The 24605-nt window shown below is 36.9% G+C and overlaps 1 protein-coding gene across 3 annotated transcripts in view; it reads left to right on the top strand.

Moving 5' to 3' along the window:
• The window catches only part of LOC149791143 (rho GTPase-activating protein 18-like), a 225489-nt gene that overhangs the window by 137834 nt on the left and 63050 nt on the right, over positions 1-24605 (top strand). For all 3 annotated transcript variants that reach the window (XR_016423943.1, XR_016423942.1, XM_089973062.1), the window contains exons 11-13: positions 8014-8173; positions 11949-12031; positions 16756-16971. Coding sequence is in view for 1 of the 3 variants with exons in the window: in XM_089973062.1 (XP_089829188.1) it covers positions 8014-8173; positions 11949-12031; positions 16756-16971 (459 nt within the window). In the remaining 2 variants the exon portion in view is untranslated. The remainder of the gene's footprint in view (positions 1-8013; positions 8174-11948; positions 12032-16755; positions 16972-24605) is intronic.

Genomic DNA, 24605 nt, shown 5'->3' with positions numbered 1-24605 from the left:
AAAATTCAATGTGATGTGATGAGAAAAATAATTGATGAGACTTCGATGGATAGATTTCTAAATTTGTGGCGTCCTGATCATTTGATAGTTGCTAGTAGGAAAATTATTCGCGATGCTATTCAGAAAATATTATTTAAGCTTCAATGTGAGAGATTTCCAACGTTGCAAGTTCCGTTGTGTTATAGGCCAGCTGATACTAGGAAACAAAATATCAATGTTATTTTGCCATGTGGAGAAGAAAAAATAATGGTTTTGAACGATATTATTTTCGTTGATATTAATCTTGTCAATGATGCGATAAGCGCAGAAAGATCGCCGTGGAAACTCGGATACGCAACAACGATTCACTCGTCACAGGGATTAACAGTAGATGGCCAAGTTTGGATCGTCGATGATAGAATTTCCTGGTCAAATTTAGTTTATCTGGCAGTTTCTCGAGTAAGAAAATTATCTCAGTTAGGTAGGATTAAATTTCACATTAACGACGACGGCGGTAATTGAGTATCATTTGGAATTACTTGTAGTTCTTCTTTGGTAAATCCTCGTTGCGGTGCTAGTGAATCTAGAAAATAAATTGCTGGCCTTCCCGATGATCTTGTTACGGCCGATATTTTATGCGTTGTAACACTCCAGTTTGGATCGGTTGCTCTTTTTCTGCCACCCTCGGCTTCTCCTTCCTTATATAAATATCTAACCGTGACGCTACCTAACACCGGTGGAATTATTGAACTTCGCTTTAGTGGTATTTTTGCCTTTGTAATTGCAATTGCGGGTTTCATTGATATCGTTCGTGTTACTTCGTTATTTAGTGCGTTAATCACGTGAGGTAATCTTGTTGCCCAATCGTGAGATCGTTTATCTTGAATAAATTCTCTCGCGTACTGATATCCGAATAATCGTTCCGCTAGTGTTTTGTTGAATCTTTCAACAATAGCCTGATTGCGATGAACACCAACAATACCGCGACGGATTTTAACGTTATTCTTTTTCATTAACGCAGTAACCGCGCCAAGAAATTCTCGTCCTGGATCAATCTGGAGAAGATTCGGCCATGTCAATGGAGATCGTGAATAAATTCTCTCAAATGCATTTGCTATTTCCGTTGCTGTTTTATTTGATAGCGGTTCCGCTTCTTTATATCTGCTAGCAATATCAACAATCGTTAAAACATATTTGTATGTGATTCCATTAACGGTATCGTGAGGAAGAAACATTAAATCAGCTTGATGAACTTCGTTAGGGACACTGACGGAGAAACTTGCGTATGGTATTTTCTTAGGCGGAGGAAGATAAATTTGCCAAATAGCTTGTTTTGATAACCATAATGCAGCGGTGGAGTGTTTTACTTTTGCAGCCTTGGCAAGTTTGGCAATTGCTGATTTTCCTTTCCAGAATCCTCGCGGAGAATAATATATTTGCTCCATTATAAATTAACCAGCACCTAGGACTAATTTACCTTTCATCACTCCTTTTATCAACCAGGTTGCCAATTTTTCTTTGAAATTTTTATCAGGAATAGCATCTATTGCGTGAATTAGCTTCACATCAGCGAGATGTCGTTGTTGTAAATCTCCACTGCGATATGCGAGATCGTGATAGTAGCACGCGTTATCGATGGCATTTACTGGTTCTTCGCCGGGATTTGGTTGATTATTATTATTAAGTCTTATATCTAGCCTTGTACCAGGTCCGCAGTAATTATATCCTGGCAAATGTTTCTCTCCGGGATATTTTGCCCAAGGCAATCCTGGTAGATTTTTCACGGAGGCGGCGATATCTCCTCCGGTTCTTCTATCCTTTTTTTAACGAATCTAAATTTGCTTGTTCCACAAACAGCACATTCACCTCTGATTGCATTCCTGTTGTTGCGCGTGACAACTTCGATTGGATTTAGCGTGGCAGTTCGAGTGCGACACTTAACACAATATGAATCCATAATATTCTAATAACATGAATGTAATTGATTTTTCAGCCACGAAAAAACACGAACAAGTGAAACACGTCGACGCATTACCAAATTCGATTAGAATGATAATCATCGGACCATCCGGTTCTGGAAAAACTCAGTTATTGCTAAATTTGATAATGCGATGGTTGAAATGGGATAAATTATATTTAGTTGCACCGTCCGTGGATGATCAGCGATGTTATAAAGTACTAAAGGAATTTAGTGATAATACTGAGGATGGCACAATAGAATTTATAACGGATATTAATGAAGCTCCATCAGTGGAAAGTTTAGACGGCGATACTAATAATCTTGTTGTTTTCGACGATGTGATGCTGGATAAACAAACTAACCCAGCTAGGATATTCTCGCGTGGCCGACACAAGAACACCGATGTGATTTACGTGACACAGCGATATACGCAAATTCCGAAGGTTATTAGAGATAATTGTAATATTTTATCAGTTTTCAATGGCGTTGATACTCACACGCTAAGGAATATCCATCAAACTTGGTGCAATGGCGATATGGACATAAATAAGTTTAAAAATTTCTTTAGTCACGCTCAAGCGACTCCGCACGGATTTGTCACGATTAATCTTCATGATCCACGTAGTAGGTATCGTGTTGGTCTTGATCAAATTTACTCATAAAATTGCAACCGGAATTTGCAATAACAAACAAATTTTACAATATCCCCCCCCCAAAAAAGCCGCCATTTTTTTTATGCCTGAAAATGCAATTTGGGGGGAAATTTTGCGGATTATTTTGCGTAGGAGGCTTTATTTCTGCTTTCTGAGGCTTCTACGGAGAAATGTTTGGTAGGAGGCTTAATTTTATCTGAGCCACCTGGTCTGTATAACTTCCCTGCTGCTGTTGTTGTTTACATGCTGCAAGTACACTAGCACATAGCTGTATAGTTGTTGTTTACATACTACATGTGCACACTTAGCTGTATAGTTGTTGTTTACATGCTGCAAGTACACTAACACTTAGCTGTATAGTTGTTGTTTACATACTACAAGTACACTAGCACATAGCTGTATAGTTGTTGTTTACATGCTACAAGTACACTAGCACATAGCTGTATATTTGTTGTTTACATACTACAAGTACAGCACTTAGCTGTATAGTTGTTGTTTACATGCTGCAAGTACACTAGCACATAGCTGTATAGTTGTTGTTTACATGCTACAAGTACACTAGCACTTAGCTGTATAGTTGTTGTTTACATGCTACAAGTACACTAGCACATAGCTGTATAGTTGTTGTTTACATGCTACAAGTACAGTAGCACTTAGCTGTATAGTTGTTGTTTACATGCTACAAGTACACTAGCACATAGCTGTATAGTTGTTGTTTACATGCTGCAAGTACACTAGCACATAGCTGTATAGTTGTTGTTTACATACTACAAGTACACTAGCACATAGCTGTATAGTTGTTGTTTACATACTACAAGCACTTAGCTGTATAGTTGTTGTTTACATGCTACAAGTACACTAGCACATAGCTGTATAGTTGTTGTTTACATGCTGCAAGTACACTAGCACTTAGCTGTATAGTTGTTGTTTACATGCTACAAGTACACTAGCACATAGCTGTATAGTTGTTGTTTACATGCTACAAGTACACTAGCACTTAGCTGTATAGTTGTTGTTTACATGCTGCAAGTACACTAACACTTAGCTGTATAGTTGTTGTTTACATGCTACAAGTACACTAGCACATAGCTGTATAGTTGTTGTTTACATGCTACAAGTACACTAGCACTTAGCTGTATAGTTGTTGTTTACATGCTACAAGTGCATAGCACTTAGCTGTATAGTTGTTGTTTACATGCTGCAAGTACACTAGCACTTAGCTGTATAGTCGTTGTTTACATGCTATAAGTTAACTTGGGGGCCAGGTATTGAAAGATTCAAATTTAATTTGTATATTATGCTGCCATTGGTAGCAATTGTAAGCAAAAAGTTACTTTTTTCCTGCAGAAAGGAAACATTTACAGCACAGTAAATGTGCTTGATTCGCTTTTGAATCAACAATGAATCAGATTGATTGACTTCACACCCAAATACAGCATTATGGAATTGATGGACTTTACACATATATACAGTATTGTGGAATTGATGGACTTCACACCCAAATACAGCATTATGGAATTGATCAGAAATCTGCCATAGTAGGAAGAAGAGCACTGATTCATGAAAGTGAAATGGAGTTCATGTTAGTGTACAGTCTTGTTTTGTAACAGAGATGATACCTAGGAGCTGTACATAATAAACAAAAGATTAATTACTAATTAATTATCAGAAACAATTACAAGATTAACATGTTTATTTAACTATTGTGGACATTTGAGGATTTTCATTTCAACACAGCTCTAATAGAACAGAGCAGTAGTGGAGACAGATATTTAAACATTGTACTATCTAACTATGACAATTTCCCCAAACCTTTTTTGTTGTCTCCTCCCCCTTAATCTGTTGACAAAGGGAGAGATCATCTTTTTAGATAAAATCTATGCAGATTCCTTGCAGGGGAGATAACTTGTCTAGGGTATTTGATTTTAGGGTTAGGGTTATATTATGTGTTCAGTCAGCATGTCCTAGATAAAGTCAGAAATAGTAATTGTTGATATTCATAGGTTTCAAGACAGTTTCAGTGGTCAAAGTTGATGCAATCATGCAGTTGTGGCAATAGTTATGAATAAGTACTTCTGCTGCTGCTGTTGATTGGTTAGTTGGTTTGATTTAGTTTGGGGTTTTGGGGTTTAACACCATTTTTCAGCATGGTGGTAAGAATATTTGGTGAAGGAAGAACCACTGATCCACAGGAAACCACTTGAAAGCTTTCTCACATTATGCATGTCTAGACTCGATCTGGGATGAGATGTATGTGTGTTCTATAAAGGGAAACACCTTAGACCACTTTTGCATATGTGGCCTGGTTGTTTGGTGTTTTTAGGTCTCTCTAACACCTTAGACCATGTGGGCATATGTGGCCTGGTTGTTTGGTGTTTTTAGGTCCCTCTAACACCTGTCATTTACAGACTTTGAATATAAGTCATTCAAGACTAGAAGCAGGAAATTAAGCATGTGACTCAAGGATTCAAAGTCCAGCAGGATACTGCAAGGCAATCGGTGATGACAGTGCCACCTTTGACAGTACACAGTTAACTGCAAGGCAGTCGGTGATGACAGTGCCACCTTTGACAGTAGACAGTTAACTGCAAGGCAATCGGTGATGACAGTGCCACCTTTGACAGTAGACAGTTAACTGCAAGGCAATCAGTGATGACAGTGCCACCTTTGACAGTAGACAGTTAACTGCAAGGCAATCGGTGATGACAGTGCCACCTTTGACAGTAGACAGTTAACTGCAAGGCAATTGGTGATGATAGTGCCACCTTTGACAGTAGACAGTTAACTGCAAGGCAATCGGTGATGTCAGTGCCACCTTTGACAGTAGACAGTTAACTGCAAGGCAATCGGTGATGACGGTGCCACCTTTGACAGTAGACAGTTAACTGCAAGGCAATCGGTGATGACGGTGCCACCTTTGACAGTAGACAGTTAACTGCAAGGCAATTGGTGATGACAGTGCCACCTTTGACAGTAGACAGTTAACTGCAAGGACATTCATTTTATGAATACACTGAGACAAACAAATTATTCCAGGATTTAGATCCATATGATTGATTGTAAAGAATGACTAAATGCTAGGGTTATAAAAATTCAGGATAAGTGACATGTTACTTCCAGTCAGCTGTCATTCTAATTGCTTCTATCTCCAACCCAATATAAAAATTCAGGATAAGTGACATGTTACTTCCAATCAGCTGTCATTCTAATTGCTTCTATCTCCAACCCAGTATAAAAATTCAGGATAAGTGACATGTTACTTCCAATCAGCTGTCATTCCAATTGCTTCTATCTCCAACCCAAAATTAAAATTGTTTCTACTGCCCACAAACCTCTAGCCAGAAATTATGCAAAATAATATGCTCCTGTATGGGGCTTTTTGGACGAAAATACATCAGACAATGGATTAAAATACATCGGACGTTGGATTAAAACACATCGGAGATTGGATGAAAACACATCGGACATTGTATTAAAACACATTAGACAATGGATGAAAACACATTGGACATTGAATGAAAACACATCAAACATTGGGTGAAATCACATCGAACATTGGATTAAAACACATCGGACATTGGATGAAAACACATCAGACATTGGATGAAAACACATCGAACATTGGATGAAAACTCTTCGGACATTGGATTAAAACACATCAAACATTGGATGAAAACACATCACACATTGGATGAAAACACATCGGACATTGGATTAAAACACATCGAACATTGGATGAAAACACATTGGACATTGGATTAAAACACATCGGACATTGGATTAAAACACATCGGACATTGGATGACAACACATCAGACATTGGATGAAAACACATTGGACATTTGATTAAAACACATCAGACATTGGATTTAAACACATTGGACATTGGGTTAAAACTCATTGGACATTGGATTGAAACACATTGGAATTGGATTAAAACACATCGAGATTGGATTAAAACTCATCAGGCATTGGATTAAAACACATTGGACATTGGATTAAAACACTTCAGACTTTGAATCATAATTGTTTAAAATATGCCTTTGTTGTGTGATAGCTTGAAAGTGCCTTTCCCCTGGTTGGTTAGGGTTAGTTCCTCCAATGGGTTAGGGTCAGTTCCCCCTGATTTGTATTTGTGTTATTGTAACACCTGTAAATGTTTACAGTAAATGTCATAACCTTAAAAATCAAGTTATGACACTCCTACAAGCCAAGATATGACATTCCTACAAGCCAAGTTATTACACTCCTACAAGCCAAGTTGTGACAGCATTCCAGTCAAGTTATGACAGGATTACATGTCAAGTTTAGACAGACTTATTACTGAAATTGAATCTTGCAAATAAGTTGTAACAGTCCTTAAAGTGAATTTGTGACATAATTTCAAATTAGTTTATGACAGTCTTATAATCCAAGTTATGACGGTTTTATAAATAAAGTTTTGTCTGACTTATGAAACAAATTGTGACAGAATTAAAATCAACTTATGACAGTCTTACAATCCATATTATGACCGTCTTATCAAGTTTTAACTGCCTTACAGATCAAATTGTGACAGAATTACAAATCATTTTATGACAATCTTACAATCCAATTAATGACTGACTTATCCATCAAGTTTTGACTGCTTTACTGATCAAATTGTGACAGAATTACAAATCACTGTATGACAGTCTTACATTCCAAGTTACAACTGTCTAGTAAGTCAAATTTTGACTGGCTTACAAATCAAATTGTGACAGAATTTGAAATCAATTTATGGGTCTTAAATAAATTTATGACTGTCTTATAATCCAAGTTATGATTGTCTTATAAATCAAGTTTTGACTGTCTTACAGATAAAGTAGTGACAGCCTTGCAAAGTTATGACAGTCTTACAGATCACATTATGACAGCTTTGCAAAGTTATGATAGTCTTACAGATCAAGTTAAGACAGCCTTGCAAAGTTATGATGGTCTTATAGATCAAGTTATGACAGCCTTGCAACGTTATGACTGTCTTACAGATCAAGCTATGACAGCCTTGCAAAGTTATGACTGTCTTACAGATCATATTTTGACTGCCATGCAAAGTTCTGACTCCTACAAATCAAGTTATGTGTGTGTGTGCGTGTGTGTGTGATTTGGATTTTTAATGTAGCTTTGAAAAAATTCAGTCATATTGCTATGATGTCTGCATTGTGGTAGTTTCTAGTGATGTCTAGCACTGGGGCATCATGCTGCAGACATATGGCATCCTGTCCTACCCTGTCACATTATCCTGACACACTGCAGACATTGTGGAAATTTATTTAAGATGCTAAAACTATGCTAAAGATCCAAATAAGACATTATTATAATAATAATAATAATAATAATAATAACATTAATAATAATAAAATTAAAAAATTGTGTATTAAATGGGTTCTGTTATTGTTTTAGCAACTTCGTCAGGATTTGGAGGAAAAATTTTACCAGGGGACATTCCGCTGGGGAGATGTGACCTCAAATGATGTGGCAGCCCTTATGAAGCAGTTTATCAGAGAACTTCCTATTCCTCTTCTCACTAGTGAATACATTGAAGCCTTTGCTCAGGTGGAAAGTAAGTATTTTCAGGTGGAAAAGTATATATTTTCATTGGAAAGTAAGTATTTTCAGGTGGAAAATTGAGTATTTTCATGTGGAAAGTATATATTTTCATATAAATAAGTATTTTCACTTGGAGAAAAAATGTCGAAAGAGAAAATAGTTTTTCAACATTCTGTGCAGTCATGTTTATTTGTTTACATTGATCAAACATAAAGAAGTAATTTAAAATACAATTTTTTGACACAAATGCAAAAATTTAATAAAAACATTGAATACAAAAAAGTATTTATACTCTTAAAATCTAGATGGAACGATTTATGTAAGATACTTAAAATAAGATTTGTATCTAGTTAACATGTCAAGGCACTATAGAAGAAGAGACACAAGGTGAAACTCAAACCAGCTCACCTGACATGCATTCCTCTTCCAAATGTCCCCATAGGTTGTTTTGGTGGCTTTTCACAGTTCATGGATGGTTCCTTCCCATTGTGAGTGAGGGTTGCTGACCATAGCTCTGGGAACAGCCCATTTTTGTCAAGGACTCTTGTGTTCTTTCACCAATCCAGTTTGGTGAAATTAAGGGAAGATATGCACACCCTTGGCAGAAAGGAGCACTCAGTAGAGTTATGAACTGTCAATGTTCTGCATTCTACTCCTGAATTTTCTTGGTCTCCAAAAAAACGGGAAGTTTCCTCCCATAATTGATCTCTCCCATTCCTTCAGTAGGAACCTTTGATAATGGTAACCATTTCTGCAATCTGGAATACAAGGTGTCCTTCAGAACATTCAGTTTCCATTGACCATCAGGAAGCCTGCTTGCAATGCAATGTGTTCTTCAGAATGGGCAGTCTCCATTGACCTTTTGAATGGCTACTTGTATATTTCCTTCACATTGCAAATGCCTCCAGTTTTCCTTGTACTAGGAAGCTTAATCAATTCCGATTCCTGGTGCTTGGAATAATTTCCACACACAAGTTATGAGGGTAGTAGAGGCATGCTTCCAGTGATTTATGAGGGTAGTAGAGGCATGCTTCCAGTGACTAGGAACTTATTGACTGAGACACAATGTGAAGTCCTTCTATCAGGATCTGTTTCATTGCTGGTATACAGTAATTGGATCTTTAACCCAAACTTGAGAAGTCAGAGCTTATTCCATCTCTGGACATCTATTACCGTATATACTCACATATAAGCCTGTTTACATATAAACAAACCCCCCAAACAGAACAGGTATATACATTAAAAGTGCATGACCCGCGTATAAGCCAACCTACAACTCCAAGGCATCTCAAGATGCATGAGGTAAGTTCTAAATGCATTTATTTAGGCAAACTTGTATTTAAAAAAATTACATGTATGCTTATCTGGAGGTTGGCATGCAGGATTTTCAAAAAGAAATGGCGTAACTTGTTTGAAAAGTAATTTAATTTTCTGTTTTCTTATTGTTTCTGCCTAATTTAGATTTGTGTTTATTTTGATCGAACGACGACAAGAATTGAGCAATTCCTGTAACACTACCTCTACCTTTTGACTCCATTATTGTTTGTTTATGCATTATTGCATTGGACATTTTATATCAGTGCACTGGTAATTATGTTTTTACGTTGCTTTGAAATTGTAAATACCTAAACTCATTAAAATGTAATCCCAGTATGACAACAGAATGAATACTGTTTGATTCATTGCTCACAATTGGGCTACTGAACGTATTTACATAATGGGGCCACCACATGTACATTGTAGGTTTAATTACGTGATGAATTAAGTACATCCTTTGGAGTCGAAATCATGGACACCATTGCGCTCAACTCTTACGATATCTCAAAAATACTATAATACAGTTTGGGAAATAATGCTTTGAAAATTGTGTTAATACCATAAAAGCTGAGTTGTTGTTTACTTTAATGTAAGCGACCTTGCACCATACCTGTCAACTTTTGTGCTGGGAGAAAAAAAAACTCCTGATTATTGGGTTCTCTCCACGCCTACTTACCCATTTTATAATATCTTCCGATTTGTGCAGAGAACTCCTGATTATTACATTATGTCTTTGATTTTGATTTTTTCTAAACAAAAAAAGTCCTACATGTTCTGTTGTATCACATGTGAATTATTATTGTGGCACAATAATTACTTTACTAGAAAGAATTCACTTCTTCACTTAATAGAGTGCTAAGTTTAACATTATTCATGTAAAATAATTATTTTTTTACCTCTACAGTAATACCAAACAAAATTAACCACAACAGTACAATCGTCCACAATTCATTTCAATCCCAAGAATGATCACTATGAATGCCGTAGTTCCATTCCCACAAAAGAAACTTGTACAAGTGAACACCTGGCATTTTTATACCATATATACCAATGTTAAACTGATATAGTTACTGGTCAAAAATCATTCTTATCACTAGCTAGTTTCAGGGTTTTAATGTTTAACTGGCCTGTACTGCTGTCACAAAACGAAAGACAAACTCGCTAACTATCAAGATAGGAGATGCCGAAACATCAAGGTTTCTATTGTGTAGAAAGTTGTTTGTTCAGCTCTAAAACACAAAGCTAAAATTGATTGATGTTGATCTTAGTTGATCTCTATGAGAATTTTAGCCTTTATTATTACCACTGTATGTGAACATGTAAATTATGATTGTTATGTACCTTTTACAAATAAACATGGGTACCATTTTAAAAATGTTACCTCAATTTGTAGGATCGCTTATATAATTGAAAACGAGTAACTTGTGGGTGCATGACTTAACATAAATGAAACAGCTATTAAGGACTAGTGGAAATGTTGCCTGGAAGAATGCAATTTAGTTGAAACAACGAATTAAGCAAAATCTGCATATAATATGTTCAGGAATAGGTAAGGATTTAAGTGACGTTTTGCACTGTGTAAGTACTGTACATTATAGTTCAGCATGGTCTCTCGAGTAAACTCAACAGGCCCGCGGATTATGAAGTCTGTATTTACCTTTAATTAACATCGTGTTGGAGAAATCAGAAAATATGCACATGCAAAATAATAACAAAATCAATCATTATACTTTATAACAGTTTAATAATTGTCATGTCACCAAAAGTTACTTTTTTTTTACATGTCTGTGTCGTAGGACACAGAAAAAAAAATTGTTTCATGTCCCAAGATTTACAGCCCATACAGTAGTCAACTAAAAGACCTAAAAAGTGTTAAGCTGACACATTGGCCCGTGGATAAGATGACCCCCGTCTTCTTCCAGGCCTGTCTGCGCATGATGCCCCAGTGCTAGACATCTCCATAAACTGTCACACTGCAGACATCATAGCGATATGACTGAAAAATTTGTAAAAGCTACGTTAAAAATCCAAATCACACATACACACACACACACACACACACACAATGTAAAGGACTGAAGGGTCTGTGCAGTGCATACAATTAATAATCAATGTATTGTAACAGATGCTATCTGATTTATTAGGGGTTGAAAGGGGCCATACTATGCATATAAGAATCAATATATTATAACAGAAGATATCAGTTAAATAAGGGGCACATCGTAATAGCCATTACATCATTGTATATTGTTGTGATATGTATGGAGTGGAGTGTATTAATGCTTTTAGTAAAACTTGTACAGAGTTTGTTCCCCTTGTATATTGTTATGATATGTATGGAGTGGAGTGTATTAATGCATTTAGTAAAACTTGTACAGAGTTTGTTCCCCTAGTATATTGTTATGATATGTATGGAGTGGAGTGTATTAATACATTTAGTAAAACTTGTACAGAGTTTGTTCCCCTTGTAGGAATTTCTAACAAGAGGAGTCAACTGATGGCACTGAATTTCCTGGTTCTACTACTTCCAGATGAGAACAGAGACCTGCTGAAGGTAAGTGTGTTCAGGATAGTTGCTTGAGAGGCAATCAAGCACATCTCATTGTGATGTATGATCAAGTACATCTCATTGTAATGTATGGTCAAGGACATCTCATTGTAATGTATGATCAAGGACATCTCATTGTAATGTATGATCAAGTACATCTCATTGTAATGTATGATCAAGCAACATCTCATTGTAATGTATGATCAAGTACATCTCATTGTAATGTATGATCAAGCACATCTCATTGTAATGTATGATCAAGGACATCTCATTGTAATGTATGATCAAGCACATCTCATTGTAATGTATGATCAAGGACATCTCATTGTAATGTATGATCAAGCACATCTCATTGTAATGTATGATCAAGGACATCTCATTGTAATGTATGATCAAGTACATCTCATTGTAATGTATGATCAAGCACATCTCATTGTAATGCATGATCAAGGACATCTCATTGTAATGTATGATCAAGGACATCTCATTGTAATGTATGATCAAGCACATCTCATTGTAATGTATGATCAAGGACATCTCATTGTAATGTATGATCAAGCACATCTCATTGTAATGTATGATCAAGTACATTTCATTGTAATGTATGGTCAAGCACATCTCATTGTAATGTATGGTCTAGCACATCTCATTGTAATGTATGGTCAAGCACATCTCATTGTAATGTATGATCAAGTACATCTCATTGTAATGTATGATCAAGCACATCTCATTGTAATGTATGATCAAGGACATCTCATTCTAATGTATGATCAAGCCTATCTCATTGTCAAGTATCATCAAGTACATCTCATTGTAATGTATGATCAAGTGCATCTCATTGTGATTTATGGTCAAGTACATTTCATTGTAATGTATGATCAAGTACATCTCATTGTAATGTATGATCAGGCACATCTCATTGTAATGTATGATCAGGCACATCTCATTGTAATGTATGATCAAGTTCATCTCATTGTAATATATGTCTCATTGTAATGTATGATCAATGACATCTCATTGTAATGTATGGTCAAGTACATCTCATTGTAATGTATGATCAAAGACATCTCATTGTAATGTATGATCAAGCATATCTCATTGTAATGTATGATCAAGCACATCTCATTGTAATGTATGGTCAAGCACATCTCATTGTAATGTATGGTCAAGGACATCTTATTGTAATGTATGGCAAGTACATCTCATTGTAATATTTGTCTCATTGTAATGTATGATCAAGCACATCTCATTGTAATGTATGATCAAGCATATCTCATTGTAATGTATGGTCAAGCATATCTCATTGTAATGTATGATCAAGCACATCTCATTGTAATGCATGACCAAGCACATCTCACTGTAATGTATGATCAAGTACATCTCATTGTAATATATGTCTCATTGTAATGTATGATCAAACACATCTCATTGTAATGTATGATCAAACACATCTCATTGTAATGTATGATCAAGCACATGTCATTGTAATGTATGATTGAGGACATCTCATTGTAATGTATGATCAAACACATCTCATTGTAATGTTTGATCAAGCACATCTATTGTAATGTATGGTCAAGCATATCTCATTGTAATGTATGATCAAGCACATCTCATTGTAATGTATGACCAAGCACATCTCACTGTAATGTATGATCAAGTACATCTCATTGTAATATATGTCTCATTGTAATGTATGATCAAGCACATCTCATTGTAATGTATGATCAAACACATCTCATTGTATTGTATGATGAAGCACATCTCATTGTAATGTATGATCAAACACATCTCATTGTAATGTATGATCAAGCACTTCTCATTGTAATGTATGGTCAAGCATATCTCATTGTAATGTATGATCAAGCACATCTCATTGTAATATATGATCAAACACATCTCATTGTAATGTATGACCAAGCACATCTCACTGTAATGTATGATCAAGTACATCTCATTGTAATATATGTCTCATTGTAATGTATGATCAATGACATCTCATTGTAATGTATGATCAAGTACATCTCATTGTAATGTATGATCAAACACATCTCATTGTAATGTATGGTCAAGGACATCTCATTGTAATATATGTCTCATTGTAATTATGATCAAGCACATCTCATTGTAATGTATGATCAAGTACATCTCATTGTAATGTATGATCAAACACATCTCATTGTAATGTATGATCAAGGACATCTCATTGTAATGTATGATCAAGCACATCTCATTGTAATGTATGATCAAGGATATCTCATTGTAATGTATGATCAAGGACATCTCATTGCAATGTATGATCAAGCACATCTCACTGTAATGTATGGTCAAGTACATCTCATTGTAATGTATGGTCAAGGACATCTCATTGTAATGTATGATCAAGGACATCTCATTGTAATGTATGGTCAAGCACATCTCACTGTAATGTATGGTCAAGCACATCTCATTGTAATGTATGATCAAGCACATCTCATTGTAATGTATGATCAAGCACATCTCACTGTAATGTATGATCAAGTACATCTCATTGTAATGTATGATCAAGCACATCTCATTGTAATGTATGATCAAGCACATCTCATTGTAATGTATGATCAAGGACATCTCATTGTAATGTATGGTCAAGTAAATCTCATTGTAATGTATGATAAGACTGATTCATATATTCCATTGAGTGCATCAGCAAATTACTAAATTTGATTTGGACATTCTAATAGCTCATCTGTTTGCTGTTCTCAAACTAATCTATTACAAAATAATGCTGTGAGTGAATTTTCCATACATTTGCAATGTTGAATTTTCCATACATTTACAATGTTGAATTTCCCATACATTTGCAATGTTGAATTTTCCATACATTTGCAATGTTGAAGTTTCATAGTTGTGTAAAATCAAGCAGCATGTTGAAAATAAATAAAAACAATAATAAATCAGATTCCCACTGTCTACACACTGCCAAAATGTCAAGTTGGGGTTGTGGTCAAGTTTCAAAAGAATTGACTTGAGTATATCCTTTTCTAACTTAATAAATAAATTGTTAAAAACAGAATCCTGATCAATCTACCCACTGCCAAAACTTATGGTTGGAGATCATGGTTTGGAGGCAAAATGATTACTTACAAAATAACTTATTTGAGTTATAAAAAACATCCAGGATAAAATTGACATATGGCCTTGTCTAAATTAGAAAACTTCCAGGATAAAATTGACACATGGCCTTGTCTAAATTAGAAAACTTCCAGGATAAAACTGACATATGGCCTTGTCTAAATTAGAAAACTTCCAGGATAAAAACTGACATATGGCCTTGTCTAAATTAGAAAACTTCCAGGATAAAATTGACACATGGTCTTGTCTAAATTAGAAAACTTCCAGGATAAAACTGACACATGGCCTTGTCTAAATTAGAAAACTTCCAGGATAAAACTGACACATGGCCTTGTCTAAATTAGAAAACTTCCAGGATAAAATTGACACATGGCCTTGTCTAAATTAGAAAACTTCCAGGATAAAAACTGACATTTGGCCTTGTCTAAATTAGAAAACTTCCAGGATAAAACTGACACATGGCCTTGTCTAAATTAGAAAACTTCCAGGATAAAAACTGACATATGGCCTTGTCTAAATTAGAAACCATCCAGGATAAAAACTGACAAATGGCCTTGTCTAAATTAGAAAACTTCCAGGATAAAACTGACACATGGCCTTGTCTAACTTAGAAAACTTCCAGGATAAAAACTGACATTTGGCCTTGTCTAAATTAGAAACCATCCAGGATAAAAACTGACATATGGCCTTGTCTAAATTAGAAAACTTCCAGGATAAAAACTGACATATGGCCTTGTCTGAATTAGAAACCATCCAGGATAAAAACTGACAAATGGCCTTGTCTAAATTAGAAACCATCCAGGATAAAAACTGACATATGGCTTTGTCTAAATTAGAAATCATCCAGGATAAAAACTGACATATGGCCTTGTCTAAATTAGAAAACTTCCAGGATGAAAACTGACAAATTCAATATTTATAGAGATCAATATTTATCCTGAAAATGTGATAATATATAACCTAATTAAAAAAAACAATTGTGAGATGTAGTTTAATGTTTTGCTAATGCTGGACATATTTCTCTTTTTTAAGCACATGGTACTGCTCTCTTTTTAAGCTTATGGTACTGCTCTCTTTTTTAAGCACATGGTACTGCTCTCTTTTTACGCACATGGTACTGCTCTCTTTTTTAAGCACATGGTACTGCTCTCTTTTTAAGCACATGGTACTGCTCTCTTTTTAAGCACATGGTACTGCTCTCTTAAATAATGTAACCATGCCATCTTAACAGGCATTAAGTATCTTGTGTAATTCCAAGTCTTTATTTATTAAGAAATTAGTTTTTAAATAGATATCCACAAAAAAGGTTTGAAGCTTTCATTTGCATTTGCTGTTTGATAATGAGATTGTTGTAATGGTAATACAATTATTGCTTTTTTGAGTAACATGTTGATGATTTTAAGATTTATTTTGTCAGATCGAAATTTGTAAGCTCACTAAATTTGGTTTTGGTGTACTTTTGCCTTTATTTTTGGCATTCAGTTTGACATTACTTATGTAAAATCTTTAACCTTGGACTTAATATTGAAATTGTTACTTATGTAAAATCTTTAACCTTGGACTTGACATTGAAATTGTTACTTATGTAAAATCTTTAACCTTGGACTTGACATTTGCAGGTCCTGTTGCAGTTCCTTAACAATGTGGTGGATCACAGTGATCAGAACAAGATGGGGCTGGTTAATGTTGGAATGATTATGGCCCCCAATCTCTTCATGTCACCCACAAATCGCCCAACCAAATCCAAACACAACCATGCAGTTGAGGTCACCATGGCAACAGAAACATCTAATATCATGATGATGCTCATCAAATACCATGAAATTTTATGGACGGTGAGTAACATTGAGTCTTTTGTCACATGTTCCCAGATATGAGTGACATTAAGTCTTCTGTAACATATATGCCAGATGTGAGTAACATCGAGTCTTCTGTAACATGTATCCTAGATGTGAGCAACATTGAGTCTAAAGTAACATGTATCCCATATGTGAGTAACATTGAATCTTCTGTAACTTGTATCCCAGATATGAGTAACATTGAGCCATCTCTAACATATATTCCAGATGTGAGGTATCATATCATAAATGGTTTTGCTATAGTAAAACTTGTCTTTAGAGACCACCACATCTGATGACAAAACTTCAAGACAAGTTTTACTTTGCATAGTATCAGTGTAATAATTGGTCATAGCTTTAGGAATACCAATCTGACCATTTCATTGACCATGACTATTAGAATGGGACCATTTCATTGACCATTGCTATAGGAATTGGACCATTTCACTGACCATGGCTATTGGAATTGGACCATTTCATTGACCATGGATATTGGAATTGGACCATATTTAGCACCATATTCTAATATGGTATTTAGCACCATATTCTAACATGATATTGAGTACTGTATTGTAACTTGGTATTTAGCACCATATTCTAACATGGCATTTAGCACTTTGTTGTACATGGTATTTAGCATCATATATTTTGTAAAATGAGCAATGACCTTGCCCCACAAAATGGAAATATCAGAAACGGGAGATAATCTGAAACGGTACTATTTACTTTATTAGAATTTTGTATCAGTGAAATGGGCTGTTAATTTATTGAGTTCATACAACTACTGTACAGCTGCATCATACACGTCTTATTAGTTGACTATATTTACACTGGTATAAGTTGCTGGTGAGGGTAGCTTAGTGCAGTTGAGGGTAGTTTGGTACAGTTGATGGTAGTTCAGTTAAATTGCTGGTAATTGAACTCGTGCTGTGCTACTTTCTAAAGGTGTAAATGACACTTAGATCTATGGGTATGAGTGTAACATACTTGGCCAGTGAACCATGGTAGCTCAGATGGTAGATCATTGGACACTTAATCAAAATATCATGGGTTCAATACCCAGTCAGTCAGTTCTGCGTTAGCCACCTCGATTTGTTCTTAGAAAAGGTATTTAGCTCCAGTTTCACTGGCATGATATAGCCAATAATGTGTTGATGTGCCTGGCATGATATAGCCAATAATGTGTTGATGTGCCTGACATGATATAGCCAATAATGTGTTGATGTGCCTGACATGATATAGTCAATAATGTGTTGATGTGCCTAACATGATATAGCCAATAATGTGTTGATGTGCCTGGCATGATATAGCCAATAATGTGTTGATGTGCCTGGCATGATATAGCCAATAATGTGTTAAAAGTTCCATTTGAAACATAATTTGATTATGTGCCAGGCAAAATATTATACCACACACGAGCTAGTTTCCAAGCTCATAAAGTCATATGATGTAGCCTAAAGTCGATATTAAATAGTACACCACACATAGACTGGTTTCCTAAAGTCACATTTTACTTTGATCGGAATTGTGTATATCCAACAGTATTGTCCTGGAAACACCCAGTAATAGCAGGATTACATAGCAGTTGCAATTTAGAAGGTATGGAAGAATTTGTTTAAAATTTGGGAGCTCATTGTAATGATAAACTGATTCAACATTTTTTCACAGAAGAATAAAATATTACCTTGAAACTTCTTGATATATGAAAACAAGTATTTTGGTTTGGGTAATGATAAGTATGGTGTACCCATAGCTGTAGGAATTGTGATGTACATTGTAACAAAGGGATATGTAGCGTGTATCCATGGGATAAGTAGTGTGTTGTTGTTGTTATAGGGTTTGATGCCATTTTTCAGCACAAGATAGGCTATACATGGTGGCCAGTATTAATGGTGGAGGAAGAACCCGAGAAAACCCCAGAAAGAACCACTGACCCTTGAGAAGCTGCTGGCAAGCTTTCTCATGTATCCAGATTGGCCAAGCCTGAGACTTAAACCCACACAGACAGAGGTGAGATGGCAGTGATCTGTGATGGAGAGCGCTTTAGACCACTCGGCCCCTCAGGGGCCTGATATGTAGTGTGTATCCATGGGATATGTAGCATGTATCCATGAGATATGTAGTGTGTATCCATGGGATATGTAGCATTTATCCATGGGATATGTAGTGTGTATCCATGGGATTTGTAGTATGTATCCATATGATATGTAGCATGTATCCATGGGATATGTAGTGTGTATCCATGGGATATATAGCATGTATCCATGGGATATGTAGTGTGTATCCATGGGATATATAGCATGTATCCATGGGATATGTAGTATGTATCCATGGGATATATAGCATGTATCCATGGGATATGTCACATACATCCATAGTTAGATGAATTATGATTTACCAGATTCTACGAAGGGATGTTAATGTGGGATATGTAGTGTGTATATTTAGCTATATGAATTGTGACGTACCAGATCCTCACAAATGGAGTAAATTAGGATCACTAGACAGACTCTAAAATCAATAAAAAATATCTTTCGTTTTTTTGCATTTTTAAAACAGAAGATTTCTTTTATTTACAGATTTTACCGCTATTAAATTACAGATTACTGGATACTTAAATTACATATTACTGGATACTTAAATTACGGATTAATCCATACTTAAATTACAGGTTAAACCACTATTAAATTACAGATAATAATAATAATAATAATAATGAGGACTTTGTATAGCACCTAATCTTTAGAAGCTCTAAGCGCTTTACAACTTTAGACAACACCTATAAGATAAGAAACATGATAATATTATTAATAAAACAAACAACATGAAATTGGAAAAACATTAAAAAAATAAAATGAAAAACATGCTGAGAATATTTCAGGTAGGAAACATTATTAGGTCTTTAAAAGCAGCAGGGGGGGCGAATCCGACATTTTGTCCAATCGTTATTTTGCTTAATTATTACTTTCTGCACTCAGCGGATCCGGTGTAGTCAGCGCCTGGTAAAAAAAAAACGACGACGGTCCATCCTACACGACGGTGACGTCATTTGGTTTGATACACTTTTCTGCGCGCCGATCTCAGTGTCGTCAGCGTCCGGTAAACACAGCGACGACCGCGTCGATGTCATTGCCCCCCCTGCTGCTAAGAAGTTATTTACAATGAAAATTAGTTACAATTTAACCAAATATTTGGTCAAGTCCGATACGATATCGTGTCCGAGGATCATGTAAATTTATCGTTACAAATCCATGTGGGTTCGACTGAGCATGACTAAAAAAGTTTCGAAAACCATTAAAGTCCATGTCACCGCCACACCATGTCTGCCAAATATTTCGTAGCGTGTGTGTATCAACGCCGTTGAATACAGCAAGAATATTACAGTTGTCTCTGATTACTTTTGGAATCTGAGTGTATCGTTGAGTGACATATATCACGTCGGTGTTTTTATGCCTGCCTCTGGAAAATATCCTAGCTGGGTTTTTTTGATTATCTAACATAACATCATCGTACACGACTAGATTGTTAACGTCGCCATCAATATCATCAATACCTGGTGCATCATTGATATCTGTAATAAACTCAATAACATTTTTTTCAGCGATCGCTGATGCATTCTCGTTAAAATCTTTCAACACCTCGTAGCATCGTTGATCATCCACGCTAGGGGCGATTAATTACAACTTATCCCACTTCATCCATCTCATTATTAAATTGAGTAACAATTGCGTCTTGCCGGATCCAGATGGTCCGATGATAATCATCCGGATCGAGTTTGGTAATGCTGCAACATGCTTAACTGGTTCTCTCGTTTTAGTCGCCGAAAAATCAATTATATTCATATCTCTATACATAAATTATGGATTTATATTGTGTGAAGTGTAGAGTGCGTACTGGCACAAATGATATGACAACTGTTACAACGAGAAATAACAGATCGGCGCTTACTGGTAAGTGTGTACAATGCGGTACAAAGAAATTTAGATTTATTTCTATTAGACCCGGGGATGCTTTAAAAAAAAGCGAGGAGGTGATATTGCAGCCAAGTTATCAAAACTCCCCGGAACACCGTGGGCAAAGTATCCAGGAGAAAAGCACCTCCCAGGATATAGCTACTGTGGCCCCGGAACACGATTAGATATCAGACTCGATGATCAAAATCAGCCCAAACCCGGTGAGTATCCAATAAACGCTATCGATAAGGCGTGTCATGCTCATGATGTTGCTTACTACAAAAGTAGCGATCTGCAACAGCGTCATATCGCGGATGTAAAATTAATTCACGCGTTAAATGCTATTCCTGATAAATCATTCAAAGAAAAATTGGATTCATGGTTGGTAAAATCGGCTATGAAAGGTAAATTAATGATTGGAAGCGGAGCTTCTCGCGCTGGTAATTGAAAACGCTAGCGTTTATAATAACAACATGGAATCCATCTATTATTCTCCGAGAGGATACTGGAAGGGGAAGGCTGCAATTGGTAAACTCGCAAGCGCTGCAAAGGTAACAAAGGCCGTTGCGGCTAATTGGTCATCCAAACAGGCTATATGGCAAATTTATCTACCACCGCCTAAACAAATCAACTTCTCGCGCTTTGATGTTACCGTACCCAATGACGTTCATCAGGCTGATATACTATTTCTGCCGCATGACAACGGTTACAAATACGCGCTAACCGTAGTTGATGTTGCGAGTCGATACAAACAAGCGGAGCCGTTAAAAACAAAGTCAGCAACTGAAGTAGCCGATGCGTTTGAGCGGATTTACCGAAGGGGTCCTCTGCGCTGGCCAAATCTATTACAAGTTGATCCTGGTAGTGAATTTCGCGGCACTGTTTTATCAACGCTGAAACATCATAGCGTCGCGATACGACGAGGTCATACTGCGCTACATCGTGATCAGGCAATTGTTGAACGATTCAATCGGACTCTTGCTGAACGGTTATTTGGGTATCAATACGCAAAAGAATTCATCCAAGAAAAATGATCTTGTGAATGGGTCAAAAGGTTGCCAGGCGTAATTGCCGCGTTAAATAACGAGATTACCCGAGCAATCAACATGAAGCCCAGCGACGCGATTAAAAAAAAGTATATAACCGGAAGATCAAAAATAGATAGCGTTTCCAAGCCGATTCTCGGTGATGTCACTGTTAGATATCTGTATGAACCAGGAGAACTTGAAGGCGGTAAAAAAAGAGCTACTGATCCTATTTGGAGTGTTACCACACATAACATATCAACGATAACACGATCAACTGGTAGACCACCGATCTATAGACTGGATTCAACTGCCCCACAGCGGGGGTTTACACGCGAGCAACTACAAGTGATACCTGACGATACTCAATTGCCCCCGCGTGGTCTTAACTAGCGCCGTTGCGTCTATTGCACTCAAGACAAGTTAACCTCACATTACCACGGATATGCCGAGACTGTTATCGATCCTGTCCACGGTAAATTGGTGAGCGTCTTTATCCGAATAACGCCAGCGCATTACACAATTGCAACTCGCGCAGTGATTATTCTGTTGTTGTCGTAATGCAATTATTAATTCGGCATCAATATCAAAACGCCACTGTTTTTTTTAATCCTGTTGGCGGTAACCCGAGAGTTTTCTATCAATGACGCTAGCATCAATAATGTCATCGTTGTCACTGGCTTCGTCAATAACAATTCTTCGAAGCTGATTTATCCTCCGTACTCGGGACACTGCAAGATAGACTAGATTTGACCATTCGATGCGATTATCAACCATCCAAACAATTGTATCCGTGATGGTTAATCCCTGCGAGGAATGTATTGTCGTTGCGTATCCTAGCGTCCACGGGGATTTATCAGCACGTAGCGCGTCCTCGACGGCGCTGATATCAACGAGCACAATATCATTCAGCACAAGAATTTGTTTTTTTGTCCCTGATGCTGTCGGGCCCGGGATTTCAACTTCAATGTTCTGCCGCCGTGTATCCGCGGGTCTATAACATAACGGCACTGGGCGCGTTGGAAACTTTTCCTTATGCAACGTAAACAACTTCCGCTGAAGTGTGTCTCTGACTATCTTTCTACTTGCTACAATTAAATCGTTTGGTCTCCATGTTTCCCAGAATTCATTTAACGGCGTTTCCGGAATCACCTCACGGATTATTTCACATTGAACTCTATCCGGCTGTAATCTGATTAATTTTTTAACCTCGCGCAGTTGTTCATCAAGTGCTCGGTAATCAGTATCGGTTTCTTCATAATAGTCCACAAAACCCTTTAACCAATCATGTGGACCCTCGCCGACAAATGGTGGTGGTTGGCCATGGTCGCCACACATGATTACCGCTGTATTCGCGCGCAGCAACCACTCAAGAAACATTTGTAAAGTATCTAACGAAACAGTACATATCTCATCCCAGATGATAACCTCAGGAATAAATTTTTCCCCCATTCGATCAGGAGTCCACTCACCGCCGCTGTATCGAAAAAAGCTGTGATAAGTAACGGCGTCAACATTTCGTTGTTTTATCTCTCGCGCTAGTCTATGGGTCGGTGTAAGCACGATTATACTTGCCCACGTTCGAAATAATTCAATTGCCCGAGTCATCTTTCCTGACCCGCCACAGCCGCTTAAATAAACTGTTTTATATCTACAAATTGGATCAGAACACGGTGGTGCATTAGACCATTCTGACAATTCTCCATATACCCCAACTCTCGTCCGGACTAGTAAACTCGGCTAAGTTTCCCTTGTACTTTACGTCTATGTAAAATGAATCAACGGCTACTCTAACCGCGGTGTCGGGAAATCTATTTATCATCGAGAATAAATTGATAACGGCGTAACCCAGCATAGACGCCCTCAAATGTGGATACGCGGGGCTGTCTCCATCGCTGTAGGAAACAACTGTACCCAACTTTGTTCCATTGGACAAGAAAGCTGTTTTGCAGTTCACGTATCTATTTTTTGCCACTGCGTCCTTGATTACGAAATCATATTCTGATGATCAATAATCAGCCGTGAGCAATATCGTTTGTAGTCGCAGTTTTTTCCACCTTGTGTGAACTTACCGATTATTCTCCTACCGAGATCTTTTGCCTCGCAGTTTCGTTGGTTGAATATCTTTTTGGACCATTCGATGATATATTCCTCGTCGGCATCAATGTGTTTTCTGGATTCGTCAATTATGCTATCTAGACGCTCTGGTTCTGGTAACCAGACTTTAGTCTGCGCCCGATATGATATAATCGCGTCACTGACAATCAACGATACAAGCATGCTACAATCAATCATATACCGTAGCAGCGCTATTGGAAGCCATCTCTTTTCAGCCATGTGTCTACCGATCCAAATATAGCAACAGCGATGAAGTCCTGCCGCGAATTCAAATGATACTATGCGAGCGAATCCGGTTAAATCAAAATCAGGCAGTGGTCCATTAATAGCAACACAAGTCATTTCATGTCTGGGGTGTCCAAATCGTTTGAAGTACACAGCGGCGGATCCATACCCGAGAAAACTCGCTGGATAACAGGCAACCATATCAACCGAGATCATAGCGTCGCGGTTGTATTCAGTGTTCCATAGTCCACCGTGATAATATTCCAAACAACTGGATTGTACATCCGGTAGAAATTCCTTGCGCGTTGGT

Source organism: Sinohyriopsis cumingii, chromosome 10 (genome assembly GCF_028554795.1).
Source record: "Sinohyriopsis cumingii isolate HCF-2022 chromosome 10, ASM2855479v2, whole genome shotgun sequence".
In the NCBI taxonomy this organism is placed as follows: domain Eukaryota; kingdom Metazoa; phylum Mollusca; class Bivalvia; order Unionida; family Unionidae; genus Sinohyriopsis; species Sinohyriopsis cumingii.
This window is presented reverse-complemented; position numbering and strand designations above follow the sequence as displayed.